The sequence below is a fragment of the Pteropus vampyrus genome, unplaced genomic scaffold (genome assembly GCF_000151845.1).
Source record: "Pteropus vampyrus isolate Shadow unplaced genomic scaffold, Pvam_2.0 Scaffold561, whole genome shotgun sequence".
Classification (NCBI taxonomy): Eukaryota; Metazoa; Chordata; class Mammalia; order Chiroptera; family Pteropodidae; genus Pteropus; species Pteropus vampyrus.
The window spans coordinates 194,313-221,638 of record NW_011889342.1 but is presented as its reverse complement, the minus strand read 5'-3'; the positions used below and the strand labels follow the sequence as shown (position 1 = coordinate 221,638).

At 47.3% G+C, this 27,326-nt stretch overlaps 1 protein-coding gene across 5 annotated transcripts in view; it reads right to left on the bottom strand.

The window, feature by feature from the left end:
* Positions 1-27,326, bottom strand: part of BRD4 (bromodomain containing 4) — a 76,442-nt gene that overhangs the window by 22,098 nt on the left and 27,018 nt on the right. For 2 of the 5 annotated variants that reach the window (XM_011384105.1, XM_023525424.1), the window contains 6 exons: positions 9,944-10,262; positions 6,274-6,411; positions 4,826-4,961; positions 3,347-3,636; positions 2,309-2,671; positions 1,399-1,527 (listed from right to left, as the gene is read on the bottom strand). In XM_011384105.1, coding sequence (XP_011382407.1) covers positions 1,399-1,527; positions 2,309-2,671; positions 3,347-3,636; positions 4,826-4,961; positions 6,274-6,411; positions 9,944-10,228 — 1,341 coding nt within the window. In that variant the 5' untranslated portion in view covers positions 10,229-10,262. Of the gene's footprint in view, positions 1-1,398; positions 1,528-2,308; positions 2,672-3,346; positions 3,637-4,825; positions 4,962-5,553; positions 5,682-6,273; positions 6,412-9,943; positions 10,263-19,921; positions 20,071-27,326 lie in introns of those variants that run through there. The other 3 variants (XM_011384106.2, XM_011384109.2, XM_023525425.1) reach the window with 3 other exon arrangements.

Sequence of the window (27,326 nt, the reverse complement as noted above, 5' to 3'; positions counted from 1 at the left end):
TACAAGAATTACAGTGAAATGATAAAGTCTGAGCTCCTTGGAGGATGAGAAATGCTTAAGTAGTGAACCAGTAGTTCTGTAAAGAGAGCCCAACAGATTGCACCAAATGAAGGGAGCTGCCCCCACCCCCCAAAAAACTTACAGAAAATAAAACTAAAACAAGCAGAAATTAAAAACCTTCAAGTCTGAGTGTTCATTTAAATAACAGGCAGGTCCACACCAGTAAGGCTTTTTTTTTTAACCCCGAGAGCTCAGGACACATCCTTCGAACCCCAAGGCAGCCCCTGATAAGGACAGGGGCTATGTGTAAAAACAGAGGTAACCATGCCTTGGCTCCAGTGAGGAGGTAGGAGATACTACGTTGGGGAGTGTGGGACAACATGGGGCACTAACAGAGGAGACAGGCAGGCAGCAGGGCTCAGGTGAGCTCTGACTGGCATGGATCCACAAGATGCCAAAGGCTTTTTGGAAGTTTCTGCCCTGGAAGCACTTCACACATGGCTGGGAAAGCCAGGTATGAGGAAGTCCCACCCCAGCTATCATGTGTAGACTAAACCAGCCAGAGTGCCTGCACCTTGTGACGGCAGGGAGTTTTTGTGTTATATGTATAATTTCAAAGATTAAAAAAAAAAAAAAAGGGACAATTATAACAGTACTAAATATTGGCTTTATTCTCCATAATTTTTCACCCCTGATCTTTCTAGCCAACTATATTAACTGTTGATATTTGGGTATACATATTTTCCTTTTTAAAAAATAAGAATGTGGACTTAACTCACACGTTTATGCTAGAACTTGCCGACCCCGCCCCCCGTCCCCGTGTGCCCTCTACCGTGTGTGCCGCCCAGATCCACTTGAAGGGGCCACAGATCCCACTCATTAGGGCATAATGGCTACACAGAACACCTAGAAAGAGCTGCCCTGCAGCTGGAAGGCAAACCAAGGCTTCAGCACTCTTGTGAAGAAATACCCATAGTTAAGCAGTTACTTTTGCTCACAACTGTGACAAAATGTCTACCTGGCAAGAAGGTCCCCTGTCGACCTGAGACAGGTTTGTTTCAGAGAAGAGATTGAGCCACGAACAGCACAACGTTCCTGGCCAAGAGCAACCGAATGCAGTTGTGTGTGTGGGGTGGGGGGTTTTAATGGGACACCCCAAAACAAAATGTCTAAAACTAAAACCAAACCCAACCCCGCTTCTTTAAACATAATGAAACCAACCATCCCAATGTGAAATGAATGAGCTATCATGACTGAGTCCACTCTTCCAAAGCACATGGCATTACACCAAAGCCAGTGACAGAGATAAAACCTGCAAAAGCCCAGAGGCTTGGCCCACCCAGGAGCCAAGCCTGCTCTGCCACAGGCCACCATGCCCAGAGCTTCCCAGAGCCTTACCTGGAGCTTGCGGGCCATGGCTACCACCTCGTGGTCGGGAGGATTGTACTTGTAGCAGTTGGAGAACATCAACCGGACATCGGCACCAAATTCCTGAGCATCGCGGTACTCACGGGCCTCCAGTTTAGACTGAAAAGACAAGACAGGCTGTGTCTGCCGTTGCCGATGGGAGGCAGCAGCTAGGAGGGCTGCCTGCAGGAGCAAGCCGGTGTTCTCAAGGGTTTAACCCAGACATAGAGAGAGAGCGTCACCCTAGTTATCGGCATCAGACAGACAAAGAGATACTCAACAGCAAGTCTCAGGGCCGGAACTGCCCTGTTAGGATGCAAACTCACCCACGGGGTCACTGTGTCTGACTAAGGGGCAAGTGGACACAGAATCCAGAGGCAGAGCTTAAGCCAAAACTGGAAAGGGAGGTCTGGGTCCAGTTCTAACTGGGTGTACACCTGCCTTGGTGACATGGGACGAGGACATATCAAAAGGAACTCGTCCCATGTTTGGGCAGACTTACTCCACACCCAAGAGAAAAATGCAAAAAAAGTTTAAAATAATCAAAACCAAAAAGCTTCAGAATACAACAGTGAAAATGATAGCAACTGTGTGCCTCCTACCAGAGAAGCCATCAAGGCCCTCCCCATGACACAGAGAGACTGGCAAAGTCACCAACCCCCATACTTTCCTGGAGCATCTATCATGTCCAAGGTGACTGTGGACACTGAGTCCCAAAACCAAGGAGGGCCTGTCCTCAGATGTGGGGGCAACACTGCTGTCTGTGATCAAAACTGCCACTTTGTCTAGAAACATGTCCCCCAGTTCCAATCAGGGCACCAAACTCTGCTGGTGAAGAGTCTAGAGAGCTGCTGCAGCACAGTTCCCAAAGCCTCTCCTGGACCCAAGGGGATCTGCCCACCTTTATTGTGCTCATGTCCATGGGGTGCTTGATGATGTCACAGTAGTCGTGTAGGCCCAGGGCCTCTACATCAACGGGCTTGTAGAAGGGCCAGGCGTAGGCAGCGTGCTTCTTAGCGAACATCTCCTTAAGAATGCCGCTGCAGCACTTGAGCTGCTCCGAGACCTTGCTGCTCTTGTCTGGCATTGGGTGCTGCTGCGAGTCGGGCACATCCTTCTTTGGGGGCTTCACGGGACGGCTGCTCTCCCGCCGGGGGCCCAGCTTGGTGGTCTTGGGCTCCGGGGGCAGTGAGGGTGGCTCGTGAATGGGGTCGATGGTGGTGGGGGTGGTGGTGTCTGCTTTCCTCTTAACACCCTTCTTTGTCTGTTAAGAGCACATGTGTGACAACATTGTCAAGGGTGCAGCTGGCATAGTGGGCCCTCAGAGTCACTCCTGAGGCCAGGTCCTTCCTAGGGTCCCAATCCTCCCAGGGAAAGGGATAACCATGTCCCACTACTCTGCTCTGCAGGTAGGACATGCCCCTATCAGGGGCAGGAGAATGTGTACCACTGACTGCAGGATCTGCTCACTGGAGGTCAATAAAACTTCCTGAAGCAGCTTCCTGTTTAATGGCCAGGGGCCTCCCAGAGCCAAGCCTGCCACTTGGCCACTACGGGAGGCACGTTTCAGAGACTACTTAGCCAGCCTTCACCCAGATGCACAGTCTGAATCAGAAACGGGAAGGGCCAGCAACCCCCAGGAAGAGTAACTCTTTGAGTGTCTCTGGGTCAGCAGCAGGGCAACAGCTTCTGGGTTATTGGGACTTAAAAACAGCAAGATTCCCCCAAAACCACCACAGGTGCCCTGGGAGCCGGAATAGGCTCTGCATGAAGCACTGGCATAGATGGCAACTGTCTCTTGTAAGTCTCAAGTCTCACTGCTATGGAGAGTGAGTCTGTGTGTGTGTGGGGAGGGAGGGGGGTAGGTGAGGTGGCAGGAGACACCTAGTGGTCAGGCTTGATCACACGCACACGGGACACGCATGCACGAGACACTCACCTTCACAGGTTGTGGGGTGGCCGCGATAATGGGCGGGTGGCTCTGCACGGGCTGGGGGGCTGGTGTAGGTGGGGGTGGTGGCTGAGGGGGCACCGGTGGGGGAGTCTGCAGTGGCTGGGGAGGTACCACTGTCATGACAGAGGTTTGGACAATGAGATCTGGGGTAACGGCAGGGAAGGGGTGAGGTGTGGTCTGCACGGGCGGAGGGTTCTGTTGAGGGGTCTGGGTCTGTGGAGGAGTCGATGCTTGCGTTGTGTTTGGTACCGTAGAGACGCCAGGTTTTGCTGACCCTACCAATCATAAAAGGGACAGGTGGTTAGGCAGTGAGACACATGCAGGCTGACCTTGTAGGGACACTGCCACATGTGGTGGGCACATATCTTCATGGACACACAACGTTAACTTTAACTATCTGCCTAAGAGACAGAAAAGCGTGAACCCCAGCCAAATCTGTCCACCTGCCCGGAAGCTCTGGCAGAACTTCTGGAGGGGAGTCCTGGCTGCAAGTTCCCACTCAGGCACAAAGACCCTTCGGATGCACGAAGGCCCAGGCTAAAGGAGCAGGAAACACGCTGAGAATCAGCACCAGGACTGCGGGCGAAGAGCAGAAAAACATTCCTTGGTACTTTTGGGAAGCTATGTCCTCATTCTCAGAAGCAGTGCCTTTGAGTAAGCGTTCCTGGCAGGGGCCTGGTATCAATAGCCATGGCAAAGGCTTCTAGAGACTGGCAAAGCCCCTGCTACTCTGAGCCACGGGGAAGGTTAGCTGGCTGCTGCCTCCCTGCAGCTATGAGGGTGAGCTCAGACACACAAGGCCCAGACCAAACCCCTGGTCCCAGGGAGGCAAGGCAGGGCTCTTTGGCTGTAAGGAGACTGGATGCCTCTCAGCAGATTCTGTGGCTAAGGGGTGACCTTTGAGACCAGCTCTCCTTGGCTACCCCTCAGCATTGCAGGGCAGCTGACTACCTTTACTCCCTTGAAGTCACTGCTTCTGAGCAGGATGGGAAGCCTGGCAAAAGCTGGCTCTTGAGAGCACACAGCGTCATCATCCTGCAGCACAGAGCTATGGAGAGCAAGATGCAGGAGGCTGAGGTGGGTGCTGAGATAAACAAGGCAAGCTCGACTACAGAAGCCTTGGCACCAAAAAGCAGGCATGGCTCCAACACAAGCACATTAAGATACTTCAGATAATAAACCTCTAGATTCTAGGATGGGGGTATTAGTTATAATTGCCTTTGGTCAGGTTCATTTCTTTTCTCTAAAATGGAAAAGCAGAGACTATCAATGGCACTGGCAGGGTGGAGAAGAACTCAAATAACTTAAAAAGGCCTTGAAAAAGTTACACTTTCTTCTTAACTGAAGTTCATCAGAAAGGCAGGGCTCAGTTATTTCTATTTTAGGGGAGGCTCACAAAGACTGGGGAGAAACAAAGCCGTTTCCTTGCTCTTTCAGTGTGAGACAGTGCTGGGGGCCCCCTACCTGCTTCTTTCCTCCCACGTCCTCTTCCTTTTGCCTGGACTATCATGATCTCCGTTTCTTCCGTGGGAAGTTCGTTGATTTTTTGCAAGAAGAGCTTCTCCAGAGCTTCTGCCATTAAGACTATGTCATCTCCAGGCTGGAAAAGACACGTGGGGTGAGGGTCAGAAGGTCCTCTCACCTTTCTAGACAGAGCAAGAGCTCCCCACGCTAGGCACCCACCCCTACCCCAAAGTAAAGCATCATATTCAGGGTCCCTGAGCTGAACCCCAAAGGGCCACAACAGTTATACTACCAGGCATCACAGAGGCTCAGGTCTGCTAAGTCAGCACCTCCCTCTCTAGTCTTTTAAGCTCTGATCTGCCTGAGAAATCATCCTAATGCCTTAAGTATCTAATAATTTGCCAATCACAGACAGGGGCCCTCCTTTGCATTAGGGCCTCTCTTTTGACACAATTCAACTTCACTAGATATACTTGAATTACACAGAATTTACCACAGATACATTAGCAGGGCTCTGATCATGTTCCCCAGTGAACTCCCAAGACAGCTCACTGGGGCTGGGGGCAATGTCCATCTCACACTGCTTATAGGTCCCCACTGTCCCCTCCTCTGTAACATGCTGTTCCCCACTCATCTCAAAACTGAGAACCTTGCCTGTGCACTTGTCACTTAAACCTAGTGGTGAGAGCTGAGACTCTTAAAAATGCGGTAAACTTCAAGAAACTCACCTACCCATCTCTTCTGGGCAATTTTACCCACTACACCAGCAGAGGTCAAAAGCTGAGTTCTGTATAGTGTCTCCCTCCAGGGCCGTTCTATTTGAAAGGGTTGGTTTTAATCACATCTGTGGTCTGAACTGTAAATAAATGATCTGGCTTCATGGCATAGCCGAGCCGAAAGGTTTGGCTACTGGGTTAAGAAGTGATCTTCAGGTCTAGTGTTAAGATCAGGGGACACTCGATTCTATGGCCATGAGTTGACAATGGTCATGTCCACAGTTCCAGATGTGGTGGGCCCCATCGCCCCCCCCCACTCCCACATCAAGGTTTCTGTTTGAGCACAACTTTGCACAACTACATTTTAATAGCCTTCTTCCTGACAATTTCTATCACCCAAATGGACTTTTTAAATTAATAAGTTGTCACTGTCCTTCTCACACCTGCTCTACTAACATGCTCAAGAACCAAAATCCCAAGGGCATCAGAAGCACATGCTTCAGGCTAACAAGGATGGCTCAGAAATAAAACATATTAGCACCCCTCTCCCCGCAAGAAACAGCCGGTCACAGGCAAGACCACAGCTTCTATTATCCCTGCCTGCAAGGGTCTCCTCTGCCAGACTCCAATCCCACCTGTCCCAGCATCCCCACTCCTGGGCTCCAGACATGCCTGCCTCTTCCTCCTCCTCCTTCCCCACAGGGCAGCTAGACATTGGCACCCACATCTCACCTTGTTGTAGATGTAACAATTTGTAAACATAGTGTTGAAGTCCTGGATACATTCCTGAGCATTCCAGTAATAGTTGTTTTCCAAGCGCTTCTTTATTGTTCCCATATCCATAGGCGTTTTAATGATCTTATAGTAATCCTGGAGAGCAGAGAGAGCAAAAGGCCAGTGTCACCTCTGCAGCCACAAGGCATCGTAGGTGGACCTGCGGATCTCACTCCAGGTCACTCCACAGGTACACAGCCAGCTCTTCCATGGCGTCAGTGACAATCTCAAGGAGACCCCAAGATAAAGTGGACCAGGAAAGGATTCCCAAATGTTGGGTGGTAATTTGGAGGGAAATGTGCAAGTCTGCCAACAGCACTGTCTTGGAACAGGTTGTCTTTGTTGAGATCTAGGTCTTCCCATTTTTTTGATGTTAAAATATCCTTCAATTTTTAGTAAATAATGGGGAGAACATATAGCCTTTAAAAAGAAGTCCTTATCTAGTAAAACCATCTGTGGCAGGTTTTACTTTCTCCTCACCATTCGAAATTTTACGCATCCATAAAATACAAGCTCCTATGGAACCAGCAGTTGAGTCCACCAATAATGGGACCCCTTGCTTTCTGTTACACTGATGTACCACAGAGCAGACCTCCACCTTTAGTTAAGTTCATCAGACTCCTACTTCTTTTACTTGTACACAGTCTACACTAAGGATCCATTAGTATCCGGAATGACTAACAACTAACCAGGTTAACTACCATGTGAGGAATCTGCATAGCCATCACGATCTTTAGTTAAAAAACCAACAGACCCACTCCTCAAACCTTCACATCTTACTCTACAAGTGCCAAACAAAAGAAGCCAGATGATAGGCACAGACACTCTAAAGCCCTTCAGATCAAACACTCTACTATCACCAAAGCTTTTCTCAATCTAGAATACTAAAACCAAACATTTACTCTTAAAAACAACCAGAATGCCAGGCAGGGGGACCTGCATACAGCCAACCAGCCCCACCAAGAACCTCATAATTACGCTTGGGTGAGGTATCAGAACCAAGACCAAGAAGAAGCCCAATGGCCAGGGGCAGGCCTATCTGTTAGCAAGTACCAAGTCCTGCCCAGGAACGGTAGTGGGCAGTGCTGGAAAGGGGAGCTGGGGGGTGTGAGGTTTTGAGTTGCTCTGACACCCAAAAGAAACAAAAGCCACTGGTTTACATGTAAGGGCTGGCACAAATCCCAGCCCTCGGGACCCTGAAAAGGAGGCTGCGAGGCTCCAAAGAATGAACCAGGCTTTCTATATATTGTGCTCTGACCATCTCTCCCAAGAGAACCAGGTCCAAATGTAACTGACCCAGTGGAAATTTGGATTTTATTTTATATGGCCAGAGATCTCTTAAAATAGTGTCAGGTGCTTGGAGTGGCCACAGTGTTAACCAGTTCATGGGCAAACAGGACAGTGGTTGAAGGCAGAGCAGAAGGAAGGTGGTGAAATGAAGACTAAAGGGACTGACAAGGGAGAAGTAGGTTCAGTAGCAAGTCTGTCTAACCACACGTTACTGAATTTGAAAGCATTATCCTCGTGAAATGTGTAGCAGGGACTAGGGGCCAAAATGCAGGCAAAGATCTGGAAGATGTTAGAAGAAAAGGAGGAACTCTTTCTTGGGTGGCCCTATTAATGTCTCCTAGAAGAAGGGGTACCTGAAAAACTGGGCTTTAGCATGACACTGCCCCCAGCTAATCAGCCCCCCACCCTTGGGTCTGCTCCTCACTATTCCCACCTCTCCGAAGATAGCAGATCAGTGCCACCGTCCATTGGTCTCTCCTTCCTATATCAGAGCTGCTGAGGGTAATGTCAACAGTCACAGATGGGGATTCACACTGTACTGCTGGGAAGTCCAGTTTCTATTTCAGAGATGAGCTCCAACTCCCAAAGCTCTTGGCCTAACAGACCTCCCTCCCCCATGTCTGTCCTGCAGGCTGGGATGCTGACTTCTTGAGATCTCAGGTCCCCCAGGCCCTTTTCTTTTCTGTCTCACCTTCTCAGCCCCCTGTGTCATTCTGTACAAAACAACTCCTCCATTCTGGCCCTGCTGCCTTTTCCCTTCAAAGCCAAATTTCTTAAAATGATGGCTTCCCGTCCTCACCTTCTCATTCACACCGTCGAGAATCTGGTTTCTACTTCTGCGTCACATCTTCCTAAGGTCACCAATGCCCTCCTAAAGGCCAACAGGAGGGTCAGGTCGAAATCCTCATCTCTGGCCTCCCTGTAGCCTCCAATGTGGAGACACTGGGGACTGCTGTCTGCTGGTGGGTCTCCTGGCTCCCCTCTGTAGGGCCCCGCCTCTCTCTGGTGCCCTAAAAGCAGAGGGCATCCCTGGTTTCCACCCCTAGCTTCTTCTCTCCTGTTCTCTGCATTTTCTCTGGGAAGGTCACCCTCACCTGTGGACCATGCACAGCTGGCTCAGCCAGAGACCAGTGTAGTAAGCTCTCTTAAGAGCCTTTCCCAGTGACAGGTCAGTTGCCTCTACTCTATGTCATGGTTAATAACGAGAGTAGCTTCTCAAGCCCAGATTTGGTAAGGAACCTCTTTTGCCTCCACCCCTTTTCCTGAGCCAGTCCATGACCCAGACTTGCAGTGACTCCTTCTTGACTCTCTTCCTCTAAGTGCACATGACACACATTCAGTGGACAGGTAGTACTGTCCTGGACAGTTGTCACAGATACAGTGGTCTTCAAGCCAGAAAGGGTCATGCCGACGCGTTCATCCTTCTTGAAACTAGACACCTGGCAGAGGCTGAGGCTGAGGCTCCTACAGCTGTGCAGCTCTAGCATTCATAAACCCCCACCTGGGTTATCTAATCCCAATCCTTCATCCAGGGGGATGGGGGTGTATGGGTGGGACTTGGCAAACAGTAGTGGGTACTTTAAAGACAATCAGTCCTTGATGCTTTGAAGAAAAAGAAAAATTAAAACATTTATCCCATTTGTTCCCCGAGGCTCAGTTAGGGATACAAGTTGAGTTCCCAAAATCATTTGTTATGGACGTAGGCAAACAGAAACCTCTCCAGAGAGAGAAGAGCGGGGTTGGGGGGTAGAAATGAACAAGAACCACTGCAGTGGAGCCATGATGGGGCAGGTGGGCATGACAGTACGCAGAGCCAATGGGGCAAAGCTGTACCCATATCCCCCACTCCATGAATTTGCCTCCTGGGAGATAATCCACTACCTTTCCTGCCCCATGCTCTGGGTGATGATGGTGCCAGTACCAGAAGAGGAATGCTCCTGCACCAAGCCAGCCCCGCCCCCCCCACACGGTTTGACCAACTGCAGCTACTGGGTCAGCCAATCACACCTGAGAAGGGGAGCCAGACCCCCCAAGTGCTCCCACTTCAGCTCCCCATGGAATGAAAGGAAAGCTACAAGAATTCCTTCACCTTAATCTCTAAGAAATCAGTTACTGCTTAAGTCAGTAAGCACATCCTCCGTCCTTCCCCTCTCTATTCATCAGGACTGCTGAAACCACTCACTCCAAGACACTGAGGGTGCTAGAATTCAGAGGTAGGCCCCCTGCTTTCACAACTAAAGTGTTATATCTACCCTGCCAGAGAGCCTGTCCTCCCTAGAAGCAGTGTAGGAGACCTGGAGGACTCGACTCGGCCCTGGGTCCTGCCCAAGCTACTCACAGGGAGGTTTAGCTTGACGGCGTCCACAGGCTGCTGGAAAGGCCATGCAAACTGGTGTTTCCATAGTGTCTTGAGCACCACTTTGAGCAGATATTGCAGTTGATTGGTCTGCCTCTTGGGCTTGTTGGGGTTGGAGGTCTCCGGGGGTGGGGGGTTGGTGCTGGCTGCGTTGGCTTGCTGGGGTTGGGCCTGGGCCTGCGTTGTAGACATTTGGGTAGTTTCTAGTCCATCCCCCATTACGGGTAGATTTCTCAATCTTGTCCCAGGGCCGCTCTCCGCAGACATGCTACTGATCCCATCACATTCTTCACCGGGAACTCTACAAGGGAAGAGAAAAGCCACCGTCAGAGACCAGGCAGCAGAGAGGCGCCACCATAATGACTCGTCCCCCCCGGCTGTGGCCTCCAAGGACTGAGCTCCTCTGGCAGAGGCTGGTCAGGTCAGCCAAGGAGCCACTTTAGGAAAGGATTAAAAGAGCCCTAGGGTCTGCTCTCCTCAAAGACTCATCATCCATTAGGGAAAGGAAGAGAGATAAGATCAGGTACCAGTGAAAAAGGACAGGGCATGGAGGTGAACCAGAGAGGCGGCAGTGGCTGTGGCACTATGGAGCTCTTGGGGAAAGAGGGACAAATCAGGCTTTCACAACATCTGAAGGCTTAGGAGACAGTGACTGTGTGTGAGAGGATGATCTGCATGCCCAAATATGTCATTTACATTAAAATTCTTGTTTGCATTTGTGATACCCTAACCCTGGCTGGGGGAAGAGCAGCCTGCCTTGGATGGCCCACAGTCCACTGCTGAGTGCACAAGGCAAAGATTCTTACTAAGAACATCTTCTGGCAACTTAAAAAGTATATTTGCTGATTAAAGAAATCCCACAAGGAAACTGCTAATAACACAGTAATGAATCCATACTTGAACCAACGTCTTATTAACTAGCTTTTCAAAGTTTATTTATAGAGATATAGAGAGGCATCCCTTGTGACCTGCATGGGTATGGGTATGGGTATGGGTATGGGTGGGTGGGTGTGTGTGTGTGTGTGTAAGAGATCCCAGCTCAGTGCTTGTCTGAGCACCCTGTCCTGTGTGCACTCCTCTCGCCTGATTGCCCTCTGCTTTAGGTCATGCCAAATTCTTACCAAAAGCATCCCCAACAAGGGCAACTTTAGGCACCTGTTCAGTTATCGTAATGGGACAACTGAAGGTCAGGGGTAAACATTTTTAGTGCCAAATTGCTCTCCAGAAACACAAATCCACCTCTTACTCGAAATACTGAGAGTCTCCACACTCATTAATTAGGAGAAACATCTATTAAAATGTGTATTTACCATTCCCTTTTTTTTTTGTGCAGTGTTTTCTGACACTGTTCTACCAGCAAGAAAAAGGAACAATCAGCTTTAAACCTAGTGCCAGGAGTAAGACAGACTTTGTTGGTTAGGAACTGCCTGTATCATAGGGCCACCTCCATTAATAAACCGGAAGTCAGTGGGGCAAGAGAACTTCTCTGGCTGAGGAAGTCAGGAAAGGGCTTAGGAAAGAGGGCAGATTTTAGGACCACGGGACTCTAGTAGGTGGAGGAGACAAGACAGGACAGGGCAAGCTGGCTGGCTCTGTCACGGTTTTCTTTCTGGAACACACTTAACACGTCAGGCACTCTAGCTACTGACAAATTGCTTTATAATTCAGTCCAAGTATAAGTTAAACCAAGGTTCCCACAAAGGTTTTTTATAAATGTAGTTCTGGCAAATGATCAAATTTTAAAAGCATCAAGGGAGAGCTTGCTACATAAAAGCAACTCAGTAGTGAGTCTGTTATGCAGAGCTGTGGAGAGTTGGACCTCCTGAGGCAAGCAGGCTAACTGACTGCCTCACATATGGGTCCTGGCCACATGCTCCCAACACTGGGGTCCTGGTTGCAGGATGAGCCCAAGGGCTGACAAAACTGACACGGCCAAACAGCTTTCCTTCCACAGCTCTGGTCAACCGAAAGTACATCAAGTGGCTAGAGAACACAAGGAGAGCATGCTGCTCCACGGAAGAGGCTGCCGCAGGGAGCGGAACCATGTGGGAGCAGCCCAAGGCCACTGCGTGCAAGACCCTGAATTTTCCAGATTCAGTCTAAGAACTGAATCCATGTTTGCTTTAAGAGAAAGGACTGCTCTTTATCCTTTTTCACCTTAACAGATAAGAGATTAAGAGTGCCTTTTGCCTATTCAGAGATGGAATGCAAATCATTTAAAAAATAATTTATTAATCTTTTAGCTCACAGGAGAGGACAACACTGTGGAGAGAAACGCATTCGTGCAACTTTCATGGAGATATCCAAGGCACTGGATGGTGTGTTACATCAGACAAGTTAGGTGTCTAGAGGTGATATGTGTTTCATGCTGAGTTTAAAATTAAGCATTTAATGAGGTCCAACTTCGTCTAAGACGCCAGGCATGAAATTAACAGTGTGTGCCCTCCCAGGGTACTCCCAAGCCTCAAGAAGGGAATGGTTCTTGCAGCAACTTCTAAGATGAGTGTGCTCTACCCAAACACCCGCCCGGGCAGAACACTTACAGGAAGGGGGATTAGGGAGGGCTTTGAGGGTGCCAAACTGTTTCCTGGTACTCTCGCACACATGGTGCTAAAGATGGGGAAGGAGCACCCAGAGCTGGCATGAGAGTATGATGTGACTGGATAGGCCTGCTTCAGACTGGTGATACAAAGCACTTCCCTTTTCCCATTAGGGTACTTGTGGTACAAGTGTGGCCAGAACTAACGGCCATGTGTGGTCTAGGAAAGCAGTGCCTATGGCAGGAATCAAGGCAGGGCACGTGGACAGAGGCGCATGAGGTGGAGCTTGGCAAAAATAGGTGGACCCAGAGCCCAGAGACTTCAGTAAATACACCCCAATGAAAGCAGGAAAAAGGCCACCTAAAAGTCCAATAAGGAGAAGCGCCCCAAGGCTGGGGTAAGAAGTGGAACCGTTAGAAAGAGCTTGCTCAGAGAAGAGAGACCAGGGATACACTGAATCTGGTTGAGAGCATATACTGGTGACCCAAGGTGCAACAGGGCATGGTGGGCAGACTGAGGAGGGGACAGAGGGAGGAAACACTCTGGAAGCTGCATTCAATTGTGCATGAAGCCTTGTAAACAAAAGGCATACCTTCATCCTAAGATGAATGGCAAAGAAGAAAGATTTCTCTAAGTTCTCAGATTTAGTCCATCAAGAGTGGGACCTCAACCTCAGAGAAGGGTCTACAGCCACCTGCAGTGACATGCTAGGGCTCAGGTGAGGCTGTGGGAGGGTTTACATACTATTACCTGGAGAGAATTAACAATGTTTTGTTCTCATGGTATTTAATTTTACTGATATCCATGTGTGGCTTCTGATTTCATTTTCTTTCAAAATAAGGTACTATAAATAAAACAGTAAACTGATTTTAGAAAAACAACCCACAGTTAAGGACACAGTATCAAGATAGGTCAGGAGTGGGACAGGGAGTGGTGAGGGCAGCCCGGCCTTCAGGAGAGCTGTGGGGGAAGTGGGAAGGCTGGCCACATGCACAGAGAAGCCAGTAAGCCAGAAGAGTTTGCAAGAACCTTCTGGAAGAACGAGAGGTGTTCACAAAATAGCAGACTGCCATGGGTAGTAAATGGATGGGGGTAATTATTTACTGGGCAACAGCAGAAACTGTAGGTGGGGGCCAGTGAGAAAGGAGGAGACGGGAGAGAACAATGGAGACAACTTGCCAGTCTGCCAGGAGCCTTTAGTCTGGTGGCCACAACAAGGCAGAGAGAGGTACAGGAGGACATGTTGAGCGTTTCTATCGATAGAGGGGCTGCGCCACACTTAGAGAAGGAAGTACGCAGGGTTAAGGATGCCTACAGTTGGCTGGGAGACGGTTTCCATGCAGCAGAACCAATGTACCCAAAGGGACAAAAGGGGCAAGTGGTCCCACCATGAAGGGAGACCTGGATGTGCTGGAAAAGTGAGCATGGGAGAGAAGGTGGCACTGAGGATAAAGAATGATGTGCAGTTTGGTCTCCACCACTAGGTTTCCTCTAGAAAGCAGCTCAGGAATCATACAGCCAATCAGGTGCCCAGTGAACCCCAGCAGGAAGAGGCAGGGGTGGCCCCACCCTGGCGGTGTGGTTCTAGCCACAGGGCAGTAGAGTCCAGTCAGCTACAAGGACACTGGATCCCTGCCAAACTCGTCCCACCAGGAGGAAGCAGCTCTATACATTTTCCATTAAGTAATAACATTCTGGAAATCTCCAAGCAATGTCCCTAAGGCAAGATGAAGTCAAGATAACTGACTTCTGGAGCTTCAGGGCTGGGCTATGCCTTTTCTCTTTCCAAATGGACTCTCTGCGAAGCCAAGGGATGGAGGGATCTGGCCAGTAACTACTTTTCTTCACCTTCAAGCCAGGTCCAGATGGGCCCCTGAGGGCAAAGATTTCCATTTCACAAAATGAATGGAGGTTTTTCTACAGAAAACCTGACCCTCAAACTCTGCCTTGTCTTTGTGCTATAAACAAACCACTTACTTCCACCACAAAAGTCAAAACCTCATTCCATTCCTAGCCAGCCTGCTCATGTTTGACATGTAACATCTAACATCTAAGTTCAAAACATCTGAGATTGCATCTGGCCTCACCCCCACTTTCAAGATGAAGAAACTGAAGCACAGATAACTTACACAGGACTGGAGAGATCACGCAGGCCTAACCAGCCAGGGTGGCCCAGAATCTGACACATGATTCTTGGGGAGTTTCGGCTGGCCTCTGAACCAAGGAAGTCCCCACTTGAGAACTGAATATGCACCCCTTGGAGGGTCCAACGCAAACGGTTGTGACAGGCTGGTCACCATCTTAATTAACATGAAAAACTAACGCACAAGAACCACGCACTTGTAACATCTGAAGTCAATTCCTTAAGGAAAGAAACTGCTGGAAGTTTTTAGTTTAAACGTGAAGGCATGATATGTGTTCGACAGATGAGACAGACTTGAGAGCCACAAATAACTTGATGTTTCTTTTAGCAGGCTCTGAGGACAAGCAAAGACAGGTAACATCCATGGCCCGGATGTGAGGGATTGCCATATACAACCGAGTTACAAACACTGCTGCGAGATATCCAGGACTCCTGTTCTGCACCCACTCTGGGCCCCGGGCAGCACCCGCCCCTTGAGGCCATACCCAGACAACCTGCATCTTGCAGCCTGGCCCTCCCATGACTGCAGCAAGTAAAATCCTTAGAAAACTTCAAGAAGCCACTCTTTTGTATTGCAGCAAACACAAGGGAAACTAACAAAAATCTATCTGTTGTGAGCCAAGGGACAGAGACATTGGCAAGTCTCTACATGAAGGCCAGGATGACTTAGAATTCTAAGGTACAGATCCAACTGGACTGCTTGCCTTGGGTAAATTCTTCTCACAATAGTCACTATAAACAACAGGAAGGGTCACAATAGGCCCCTTCCCTGTCACCTCTAGGCCTTTCATTTGCAGTACCTGGTATTTCTCTGAACTCCGTGCTCTAAAGCTCGGCTTGGCACATACCTGGGAGCCCAAGGGCAGGGCCATCTTTATATCACTTCTGTCCTCCTAGTACACAGCAGGTGCTCAGTGAATGACTCAGGGATAGAAGGCACCCTACAGTGACCACACCCGATTGTCACCCTGAGACTTTAGCTCAATCTCAAAGCTCTGGAAAAGGAAAGCACTTCTCATTCTCGGAGTTTGAAACCTGGTGACTGGCCTGACCTTTACTCACTCAGCCAATGCATTCCATTCTGAGATCCATGCTAGGCCTGCAGTAGACATGACATTCTTTGAATGAGTAAGCAATACCTGGGTAAATACTGCAAAGGAGAAGGGCAGGGCCGCTCTGGCCATGGACAGGGAAAGGGCTTGTGACGGCGAGGAGAAGGCACGACTGCAGGCACAAGTCGAGACAAGAGAAATACCAGTGCATGCAACGAGCTGGAAGGAGGACAGGTGGGATGGCACGGTGCAGGGACCACGTGATCACATTGGCCTTTTGTCCTTCACAAGTCCCTGACTTCCAGATTGGGAACATAGTGCGGGGAGAAGGGTGAGCTTGGATTGGACACTGGAGCCAGATTACAGAGACATGAGGGAGGTTAGAGATAATAGGAGAATCCCATTCCTGTCTGGGGCTGCATACTGCACACATGCAGCATGCTGTTCAGATGCAAAAGATGGGGAACTCGGTAGGGGATGCATGGGGACAGGGTACATCAGTGAGGGTACTTGCCAGGGTTGCTCTGTGAGTCTGAGTCTTGCAGGAAATGGCTCTCAGTACCAGGGCTCGATGGGGAGAGAGGCGAGAAATGCAAAAATTCATAAATCTACCTGTAGATATGCAGAGGACTTTATTGCTTGGATTCTCGTGATACAGCAGATATTATCTTCAATCAATTCAACTAAAGGTTTATGCCTAAAAAAGCCAAAAATGCCATTCCCTCTCTGTAGCCAAGAGGCAGGAGCCATCATTCAATTCACTGAGTTAGTTGAAGGACAGGGACAGGAAGAGAATTTTGACTACTGTTTCCAACCCAAAGAAAGCTGTGGAACCAACTGAGTGTCTCACTTCTGGATCTACTCTCCACAGATTCTTACATGTTCCCAGTTTGGAGAAATAAGAAAAAGCTACAGATATTAGACAGTACCCTGGTATCTCAGAAGGACATTGTGGGAACTATCATCATAAGGCAATTAATCACGTCAACATCGGATGATACTATATTTCTTTTGACAATGTCACATCTTGCAAAGCTTGATGTTCAGCAGTTGCTGTAATAAAAGGCAGATACCATGTAAAAATCGACGTGGAACAGGAAATGCATGTTGTGGGTATCCAACCAATCTGGTTCTAAGGTGTGAGTTGTGCAACAAGCACACACATTCCATTAGGAAGTAACCATGATTATGCAAGAGTATATTTCTCCTTTCAATTTATGTTTTATTTTTTCCAACAGCTATACAGTTGTTGGGACATTAGTACTTGTTCAGTTGTTTGCCTTGGCCTAGGAGCAAACGAAAACATTGAGATGCTAAAGATTCTGTTAACCATGGAAGTTTGGGAACCTCTAGCTCTAGGTTAATGAAAATAAAAACTAAATTATTTTCCTAAGTTTACAGACAACCCCCAACACCCCATAAGCAATCCTTCAAGGATATCATCTGCTATCATCACAACTCATCTAAATGATCTGAAAACATTTTAAGGACAGACTTTATTTAGTGGACAACAAAATTGTAATGTTTTAAAAAAAATTTTCAACAGAAAGAAACTATTTAGTTTTCTGGAGATTAGGAAGCATGACAGAGAAGACATGGTATGTAGGCTTGGTTCCGGCACTCAGGGCACACAAGAAAGGAAAAGAGAGAGGCTGTATGCACCTGCCCAGGAACTGGCAGATTTCTGGAGATTCAGTCCCAGTTCTGCCCATCACAAGAGGCTAAATTAACCTAGCAGGTTGTAAAAAGTTACACTTTGTACTTGCAGTTCCATCTGAAGTCTTGGTCTCGCAGAGGACCCACGAAGCTCAGTGACCCTGCCTGAACTCCATCTTGTCCATTCACTCATTCCTGTGCTAGAATAAAAGGACAGGCAGCAAGATCTGAGGGAAGGCAGGAACAGGGTGAAATACGGTGACCACACTTAGCAAGCTATCACCACACATAGCTGATGCCATAGCCCAGGAAAGCTCGTGATAGGTCCCTGCTGCTTCCTGGGCTGGTGCTCTGTACTAAACACTTGGTCTGTGTCTGCTTAATCCTCACAGCAACCCTATGAGGCAGGTGGTCTTCATCCCCACAGCAACACAGAGACAGAATGGGTGGTGGCCTGGTTGGCTGGAGGTCACCTGGGGCTGTGTTTCTTGAATGCTCTGTTCCACAGTTGCCTCTGCTCACCAAGCACTAGGGTGAAGGCCCAGTTGACCAGCACTGCTGTGCCTGGTGAGTCTGTAGTCTGGCCAATGGTATTCCATTTTCACATCCTGGCATTTATAAATTAGTAGGCCTATTCTCTCTGCAGAATGCTACATAGCCCTTGAGTTGTATCTCAAGTCAGATTTCTAGGAGTGATATTTCCAAAGAATTTCACCCCATAAACAAATCAGAGCCCAGATAACTCTTACAGCACATGGCATCTGTTTGCAATGTGACTCAGCCCGTGTCATAGGTGAAATACGAAGCACACTTCTCTGTTGATGCTGTGGGGAATAGGGTCAACAGGAGGAGAGACCAAGTTGTAAGGGGCCCGTGGGACTGTGGCCTGAACTTGTTTCATGCCAAGCAAAATGCTGGCTGAAGCCAGGTGACCCCAGCCCCTCATGAAATTACAAGTTCACAGACGCACACACTCTGCAGACAGAGGAAGCCACCACCTCCCTACCACTGCAAGGCTCTCCTATAAAGAATCATTTGGAAGAAGTGTAAGATTCTACTCAGGGACAAAGAGAAGCGGGTAGGGAACCCTAACCTGGGTAAAAACCTGGAAATTTCTCAATACCAGTCAATTTGCAGCAAATTTTATACTGCCCCTAAGAACATCTTTCTTGTAATGGTGGTTATGGAACACAAATATCAGAAGGTCTACTTCCTCCTGGTCCCAGAGCTGAAGCTACTTCCCATTCATGGCCATGACCCGTTTCACTGTGTGATCTGTGTCAGTGGGGAAGCACACACAGGATTCTTTTCCATCTGACCGGCTCAGGCAGCTGGTGAGAACAGTGCTCGTGTCATCCGCTAGACTGAGCTGTCTGGAGCCTAGCCAGTGGCTGTGAGCCCAGGCAGCTTTTAGAAGCCTTAATCCTCCTTTCCTCAGCTTGTACACACCCTGACCACCCCCCTCCCCCGTCCCGCCCTTCAGACTTGCCAAGTGGAGCTGGGCTGTTACCTCAGATTCAGCCCTGCAGCTTGCCTTGAACCAGGTGACCCAAGGCGGAGATGAGCTAGCCTTCCCGCTAGGGGAGTGCAGATGCACTCGAGCTCTCTGTCATCCACTACAAGGGACCAGAAGCCAGGTCCCAAACCCCACCAATCAGAATTCCAGTCCCTTTGCTTTAGAAACCAATCAGCAGGCCCATTAAATTAAGGGCGCTGAGAATTTTGCAGCATCTTTTCCTTGCAAAAGCTGCCAGCAGCTGGAGGGATGAGCGGCTCAGGTATGGTAAAAGGTTCCATTGTTTCATACTGGTTACATCACAGTTGATGGGTAAATCTGGGCGGATGGATCTGTAATTTAAAATGTTCCTGGGATGGGAATGCAGTAAAATCAAAACAAAACATTGATGTGGACAAGATCAAAACTGTTGTGCTAAAACATATTCCAGCAGAGGCAGGCTAATTTTTCTAATTTTCAGAGAGTAAATAGTCAGCTGTGTGAGGCAGTCTGCAACACTCCATTCTGCTGTTGCTGTATCAAGAAAGCAGCCCCAACAATCCTTAGACAAATGAGTGTGGCTGTGTGCCAATAAAGTTCAGATCGGTCTGTTGTTTGCAACCCGTTCCACAGATTTCTAGACTTTGTGTCAAGGCAAGAGAAACGTATGTGACAAAAAAATGTCATGTTAGAAAAGCAAAATGCAAAATTACAGATGAAATTAGTAAAGAAGTACAAGTAGATGGGTACATGGAACCATTATACAAACCATTATATGGTGGCAGATCTATGGATGACTACACCTGTTTACACTGAAAAACCAACGAGCCAGCCAGCTAACATACATATAAAAACAGCTCAGCCTCTTTGCAATCTGCCCCCTTTCACAAGCTCCCACTGATCTCTGCTGGTATGGCGGGCTGGTCTGTCTGTCTTTCTGACTCTTTACCTGATGAGCTGGCCTCCAGGCACTCAAAAGCAGCTTTGACCTACTCAAGTGTCCAAATTAGAGGATTCAGCCTAATTATGACCGAAATACAATGCCATTAATTCAACCTCTGCATTCCCACTGACCTGGATTTTGAGTTGTGCCTTTCACAGGTAAGAGTGACATTTTCTTTTGGTTGCCTCTTTTACAGCTATTATTCCAGCTTCTTTACCTGTCTTCCTTTATCTTTAATTATTCTTTTTCCCAAAAGAGCTGGTGTCGTGTATGTGGCACTGATATTAACCTATAGTAAGAAATGCAATGTAAGAGGGCTGTTAATTCATGCAGAAAAATTCTGCTTCGAAAAGCAGATTCCAAGATGGCCACAGAGCCATGCAAGACTACAAAACTGAGGTGGGTAGGGAGGCCGGGCACTACCTACGCTGAAACGAGGGTTTTCCAGTAGGAAGGAAACAACTGAAACGAGGAAAAAATCTAAGAGTGAGAAACTGAGATTAGTCAAACTAGGCTGATAATAGTCTTGGGCTGTCCTGGTTGGTGTAAACCAGATGGCACACTCATTCTTTAGACCCCTCTATTTCCAACAAAAGGATAAAAACCAAGTTCATGATTTTCATGAACAAAATGAGAAACTATAAAACAGACAACTACGGTGTTTCCAACACATCAAATACCAGGAAAACATGTTCGCGTCGACCTCCAAACAAACAGTCAAAAGCAAGTTATTTGAGAATTTGGGAAGCCAAGTAAGCGGGGTGAGCATGCAGACGAAAACTTGCACAGCTGACGGCTAGCACTGCACCGGGGAGAAGCAGTACAAAGCCTGTGGCCGAAATGTTCCAAAACATGTCAGCTCAGCACACGGGCCTGCTATATGTAAGTGGAAATAGCATTCAATGAGTAAGCAAAGCTTAACGGGGTGGCTGAGAGGGAGATTCAGGGTGTCCCTGAAACCCACCTATGCTCACTGGGGACAAAAGAGGCTCAGAGAATGGGACTAGCACAAGAGCTTCCAGAGACACCACAACCCTGACATCCTAGTAACACTTCAGCCATGACCACCAAGAGCCCTCATTGAGAGGAAAGGCAAAACCAGGCCTTTAATAGCCCAGAGGAGACACGAAGACATTCCAAGGAGCCAGGAACAGATGCACTGGTGGAGGACAAGGGCACACACTGACTCAGGGTTTAGAGATGCAGAAGCCTGGTTACCTTGATAAAGAGCTGACCCTTCAATGATATTACCCTCTGACCTTCACTGAGAAGCTGAATTCTAAAAGAAAGACTCGCAAAAAAGGTTACATTTGCCACTATCAGGTACTCTTAAGAAGTGGCTCCAGGAAAGACAACTTTTCCTCTCACCTTGCTTCACCTTTTATCAGGTACAGAACCCAAATGCAAGGGGTGGGGGAAGTGAGGGCATCACTTTTCCAAAAAATAGAACACAGAAAGTGACAGTTAACTTCAGAACCGGAAAGACCGGGTCTGAGTCTCTGGTTTCCAAAGTAGGAAATGGAAGACTGATCCAAGACTCGATGACAACCAATCAGCGACAGGTGACAGCATTTAAACTAGAGACACACTCCAAGAGTACAGCAACGGCTGGTCCTCTGACAGTCAAGCAGGCCCCAGGGAAACTGGCCAAGGCACCCCTCCTCTGAGGTTAAGAGTAAGCCCCTTAGCCAGCCACCCCCGCACACTGAAGGGCAGTCTCTGCCCTCTACAAACATTCAGTGTTTACTTCTGCTACGATAATTTAACCGTGTCAGTTTGAGATGGATGCTTGGACTTAAATAACCAATCTCCCCTCAAGAATAGCTAACGAAGCAAAGAACTGCTCAGGGATCTGCTGCTTTGTGAGAACTAATGGTCTTGTTATTTATGTCATTAATTACATCTTCCACTGAAGTAAATGATCCACAGAAGTCCAGTACCTTGGCTCAGACACTGACAGAACCAGCCCTGGTTTCTGTGTCCCAGGGGCACCACAGCTGTAGCCAGGCTGGTATCTCAGACTCAGATTCTATCATACAGCCCAAGTTTACTTCCTGGATGACTTAGTAAGTTTGTCCTTAGCACCCACTTAAGTGAGGAGCTTTCAGCCCATCAGAAACCAAAAGTCAGATATACAGACATCACACTCCCAATGAACCTGCAGCATTCCCTGAATTCTTTGATGTCTCTGTATTAGAACTGTAAAACATATTTAAGGATATAGAGCTAACACTCACCACACAAAGCTTCAAACCAGAGTCTAGTGCACAGAATGATGAATAAATAAACTGTGTTCAAACAGCATCCGCACTGGGCTTAGTAACTGGTTTGTAAGCCACACTCGGGAAAGCTGGAGACTAATGTGCTGCTTCAGCCCATGGCCCTTCCGCAGTTCTCCATATCACTCTTTGGGATTCTGAGTTCTCCCAGACTCTGTACTGGGCATTTCTCTTCCAGAAAGGAGCAGAGCTGAGCTGAGCTGGTGCCCCTACTATCCCCTCTGGAGTCCCATGCCCTTGCACCAATGATTCCCGCACCTCTGTGCTGAGGACCTGGGGCAAGAAACTAGACACAAGAGTGAGAGAGGCATTCTCCCATGTATCCAGTAACAGAAACCAGTTGGCATGTTTCTTCTGCTCCAACCAAGCCCTTTCCCTCCACAGGCCTGAGGCTTTGTTAGGACAGGACAGATGATGAGAAAGACTCTAGCTGAGAATTCAGCAAAAAACAAAGGGCCTGAAGTTCTTCGATAGCCCAGAAAGGAAGGGAGGATCTGGTAGAGGGCGGCAATGGGGGCTGCTGCATGGGAAATGCAATGCTTTGTACTTGCACCATATCTACACACATCTGATAGAAATATAATGTGGCCACTTGAGCATGTGAATTGTTCTAGTAGCTAGCCACATTAATGTAAAAAGGTGAAGTTAACAGTATATGTCATTGAATATGTGATAGTATACGCTATTCAACCCAATATACCCAAAATCATTTCAATGTGTAGTCACTATAAAAAATTGAGACATTTTTCCTTTCTTTTTATACTAAATAGGTCTGAAGTCCAAGTGTGTACTCCACACTTACAGCATATCCCAATTCAGGAGTTAAATTTTCATCTAAAATATTTGATCTATATTTAGATTCTATAAAATTCACAGTTGAAAAAGTAGATTTACATACCCAAGGTGTGCCAAACGTAATAAAAAGTTATCCGATAACTAGATCAAGCATCAGTTTTAACATTTAATTAGAATTCAGTAAAATTTAAAAATTCACAATTTCTCAATTTCACTAGCCATATTCTGATGCTCAAGAGTCCCCTGCTGATCTTACCATAAAAATCTAGAAGGTTCCTCTGCTAGAAGCAAGGAGGCCAGGGCATGAGTCTGGCTCCAGGGCTGCAAGGACCCAGGCCACCACACATTCAGTATTGTTTTGATCCCATACCCACCACCTTCATCACCCACAGATGATCATCCCGTGTTGTAAATCATCCTGTATTTTATAAATATAATTATTTAAAAGAAAACATTAATATATCACATACCCTGTGTGAACCTTTTTGAATGGGACAGACATTTTGAGAGACAACACAGAAAATCTTAATATGGGATACAATTACTGTTGATATTTTTGTTTGTAAGAAAATGTGTGTAAGGACAATACCCTTGTTTAAAAAATTGAATAAAAACTTCAATCTTTTTTGTTTTTTTTATTGTGGTAAAATGTACATAAAATTCGCTATTTTAAGCATTTTTAAAGGTACAGTTCAGCGGCATTAAGTACATTCACATTGTTGTGCAGCCATCACCACCATCCCATTTCTAGAACTTTTCTCATCTTGCGAAACCGAAAATTTGTCCCCATTAACCACGAACTCCCCTCCTCTTACCCCTACTCCCACGCCCTGGTACCATCTACTTTCTGTCTCTTGATAACTCTAAGTACCTCATTAAGTGGAATCAAACAGTATTTGTCTTTTGTGACTGGCTCCTTTCACTTAGTATGATGTCCTCAGGGTTCATTCATGCTGTAGCATATGTCAGAATTTCTTTTCTTTCTTTTTTAAGGCTGAATAATATTCCACTGTATGGATATACACTTTTGTTTATCCATTCATCCATCCATGGGCACTTGGACTGCTTTCACTTTTTGGCCATAGTGACCAATGCTGCTATGAACATGGTTGTACAAACTCCTGTTGGACCCTCTGCTTTCAAGAGAATGCTCTTAAAGAGATGTCTGCTTAAGCACTTGAGGTAAAACATCACAGCTGCCACCTTACCTTCAAAGAATTTAGGGAGAAAAAAACCCTGTACACTGATAAATTAAAAAAATGTGGCAAAATGTTAATTGGCTAATCTTTTTTCTAGATTTGAAATTTTTCAAAATTAAAGAAAGAAAAAAAGCCCATTAACTTAAAAACCAGTACTAGCTGCTACAAAGAGAGTCAGTGTAACAATAAGTACAATGAAAACGAGCTTGTTGGCATGGCTGCTGGCCCAAGATTTGGAGCTGCGCTTGATTTGCACAAAGGGAGATTAGCACCCAATAAGACCTTCTCAAAGTGAGAAGGACTGCTGGAAACTGAAAGAGTAATAAGGGTGTCCTCTCATGGAGACTGCTGGTCCTAGGACTAGCTAAAGTCACCTTAGTGAGGGATTAGACATCCCACAATTTGAGAACATTGTTGGGGGGAATGGAGAGCAAGTTCAGCACGAAGACTACTGCAGGAACAAAACAAGATTTCAAAAAAAAGGGTGGATGATGGAGTCAGACTCAAAGACAATGTTAACAGGACACTGAATCCTGACAGCTGAGGCCAAGGGGGAGCCCACGATTACTCTTTAACTGCTGAACCATCACAAGACAAATCCTGGCAAAAAAAAAAAAGTTGGTTACCTGGGTACAGGAGCAGGGCAGAACAAAGCAACTGAGCAACAGGGCTGAGGGAGACCACTCAAGAAGTTGTGTGCCCAGAGGGGAGAGTACAGAGAGGAGGTGGGCAGAAAAAGAGATCAGGGAACCCACAGCCTCCTGGTTGGTGACATAGCAGGGGAGGTTATAGGCTGTTGCAGGTGTGGGCCACATGGCTTCAAGGCACCACAGTTCTCCTGGGATTTTCTATCAGGCTGTTGGCAATTTAAAGGACTGGAGAAAATATAAGTTTGTCCACCAACAGTTGAATAGCTGATGTGAAAGGGTTCGAACAAGTGGAAACCATCCCAGAAAATGTTAACTATGAAGTACACAAATGTTTTTAAAGTATTAGACATGGAAGGAGAGTTTTGAACCAAGGTGAAAACACCACAAGGGGAGAAGAAACAAGAACTTCCGAAGAACATTCCAAAGCCTGGGCTGAGACCTGGCTGGGACCCCCAGTTCCTAATATCTAGGAGGGGGTTGGAATGCAAAACCCAGTTATAAACATAGCTCCTTCCCAGAAGCTATTTTGTGAGGCACACGCAAAATTCAGCTGAACTAATGACACGGCCCTGAGCCCCCCACAAACTCATCTGGCTCCCCCAAGCCAGTGTAAGAAGCTCAGAGAGGCTCTGCATTTCCCTTGTTCTGGCCTCAGAGAAGCTAGTGCTGCCCAGGACTGTGCAGGGTGCCGGTCACATGAAGAAGTCAATGCAGGAGGGCAGCCTCCGAGCACAGTATCAGGTGCCAACCCTAGCAGATGGAGGAGGGCAGAGCACTGAGTCCACCCTCAGTGAATGGCATGAATGAGCTCTTTCACCGGTGAGGAAGAACACGCAACAGTACCGCCTGCTGAGGGGAGATAAAGGTCGGAGGAACAGGCAAGGCCTGAGCAAGAGACGCTTAAACCACTTGAGCTACAGTCTCACTGTTGGTAACAACCAGGGAAAGTCAAAGAACAGAACCATACCAGAACAGCTTCATGTCTGTCTCCCATCTCTGACTGCCCCTGTTTGGGTTCCTCACACCCCCATCCAGCCCCAGTAAGGTTTGAGATGCTTAACCCAGGATGTCTCCAAATTATTCCTGTAGAAATCCAGGATTCTTACTGAATTAAAACTGCTATCAAGATAGCACAATTTGACAAAGCCAAGAGAATGGAAGCTAGGAAAGATGTAGATCATGGGTGATACAAGCAAAGTGTGCTCGTGGGGTACGGGACTACCCCCTCAGGAGCCATCCACAGCCTAGACCCTGCTCCCAAAGATAGGAAGGCATAAGGTGCTACCTCCTAGGGCGCCATGTGTGCCTCAGCAAAGGGTTCAGGTTAGGGAGAGGGTGTCACATACTTGAACACAATCCACAATGACTGAGGTGTGCGAGCAAGGTACTTATGAAACCCAGAGAATGGAGTCCTTGAAGACTTTTCTGAGGACCTATTTGGGATTAAAGATCTGCTCCCAACAAGCCCCACCCTACCCACCCCAAACTGATGACATTTAAAACAGAGACTAAATTGCCATGCAGATTACTAGAAGTCTACTCAACTGGAGTCAGTTAAAATTTTAGTACTGGACTATTTAGAGTCTCTTAAAAATGCTGCACTGACTTATAATGGTATTTTCAATGCACCTTCACTAATCCTATTACCATGTTAGAGCAAAAAAATAGAATTTATTCTCTTGGAGTTCACTGGATGCCGTAGAAATGGCATCAAAATGCACTCTACTTTCAGGTGAAGAAATGCACCATGGGTGCCAAAGAAGAAAAACCCTAATCAAACCTAGTTCAAACTCAAACTCCTTTAATAATCAATGTGCGCCAAGTTCACCTAGACCACCACCTACACAGATGTGTCCTAGGATTAGGAGAGAAGAGAATTTCACTCAACACAAACATAGAGAACACCAGCCCCATGGAAGACGCTCTAGGCAAACACAATTAAGGTGGCCAGGCTGCCCTCCTAGCTGGGCGAACTCCAAGGCAACACAGCTCACAACACACGCACCTACCTCCTTCCCACTCTGAGCCCAGTTTTCATGTTTCTGATTTGTTCCGTTTACATATTGACCCATATTTACAAAAATGTAAGCTCCCCCAACCCCTACTGACACAACTTCCCTCATGGGTTAGGTTCACTATTTCTAGTGGGTCATTATAACTCATTTCAACCCAACGCATGACTTGAGGTTAAAAAAAGCATTCTTTACAAGAAAAAGTCTATACTGCATTACAGAAACAAGGGTCCCAGCAGGACCTAAATGAAAAGAAGTGGGCATGATGAATGGCACTTTAGACTCTGTAAGACCCCAATCAAGCGGTTCTGGTAAGAGTTCAGCTTGCTCCTTTTGTCACTTTGCTCCTGTGATCTGACTACTGCTCCTGCCCCCCAACCAGTATCTATCTACCTGGCTTGCCTTGCTTCTGACTTCTGCTGCCCCCCCTTCCCTGATATGTGTTATTATATATCAGTCTGGCATGAGTCTATGAGAAGATGATGTGGAAATGAAGAAGAGGCTGAAAAACAACTGGTCCAGACTGACCAAGCAGCAGGAGCCTAGGGATGACTGGGTATCTATCATTTGAGGTCTTCTTGGTTTAGGTGAACACTTTGGA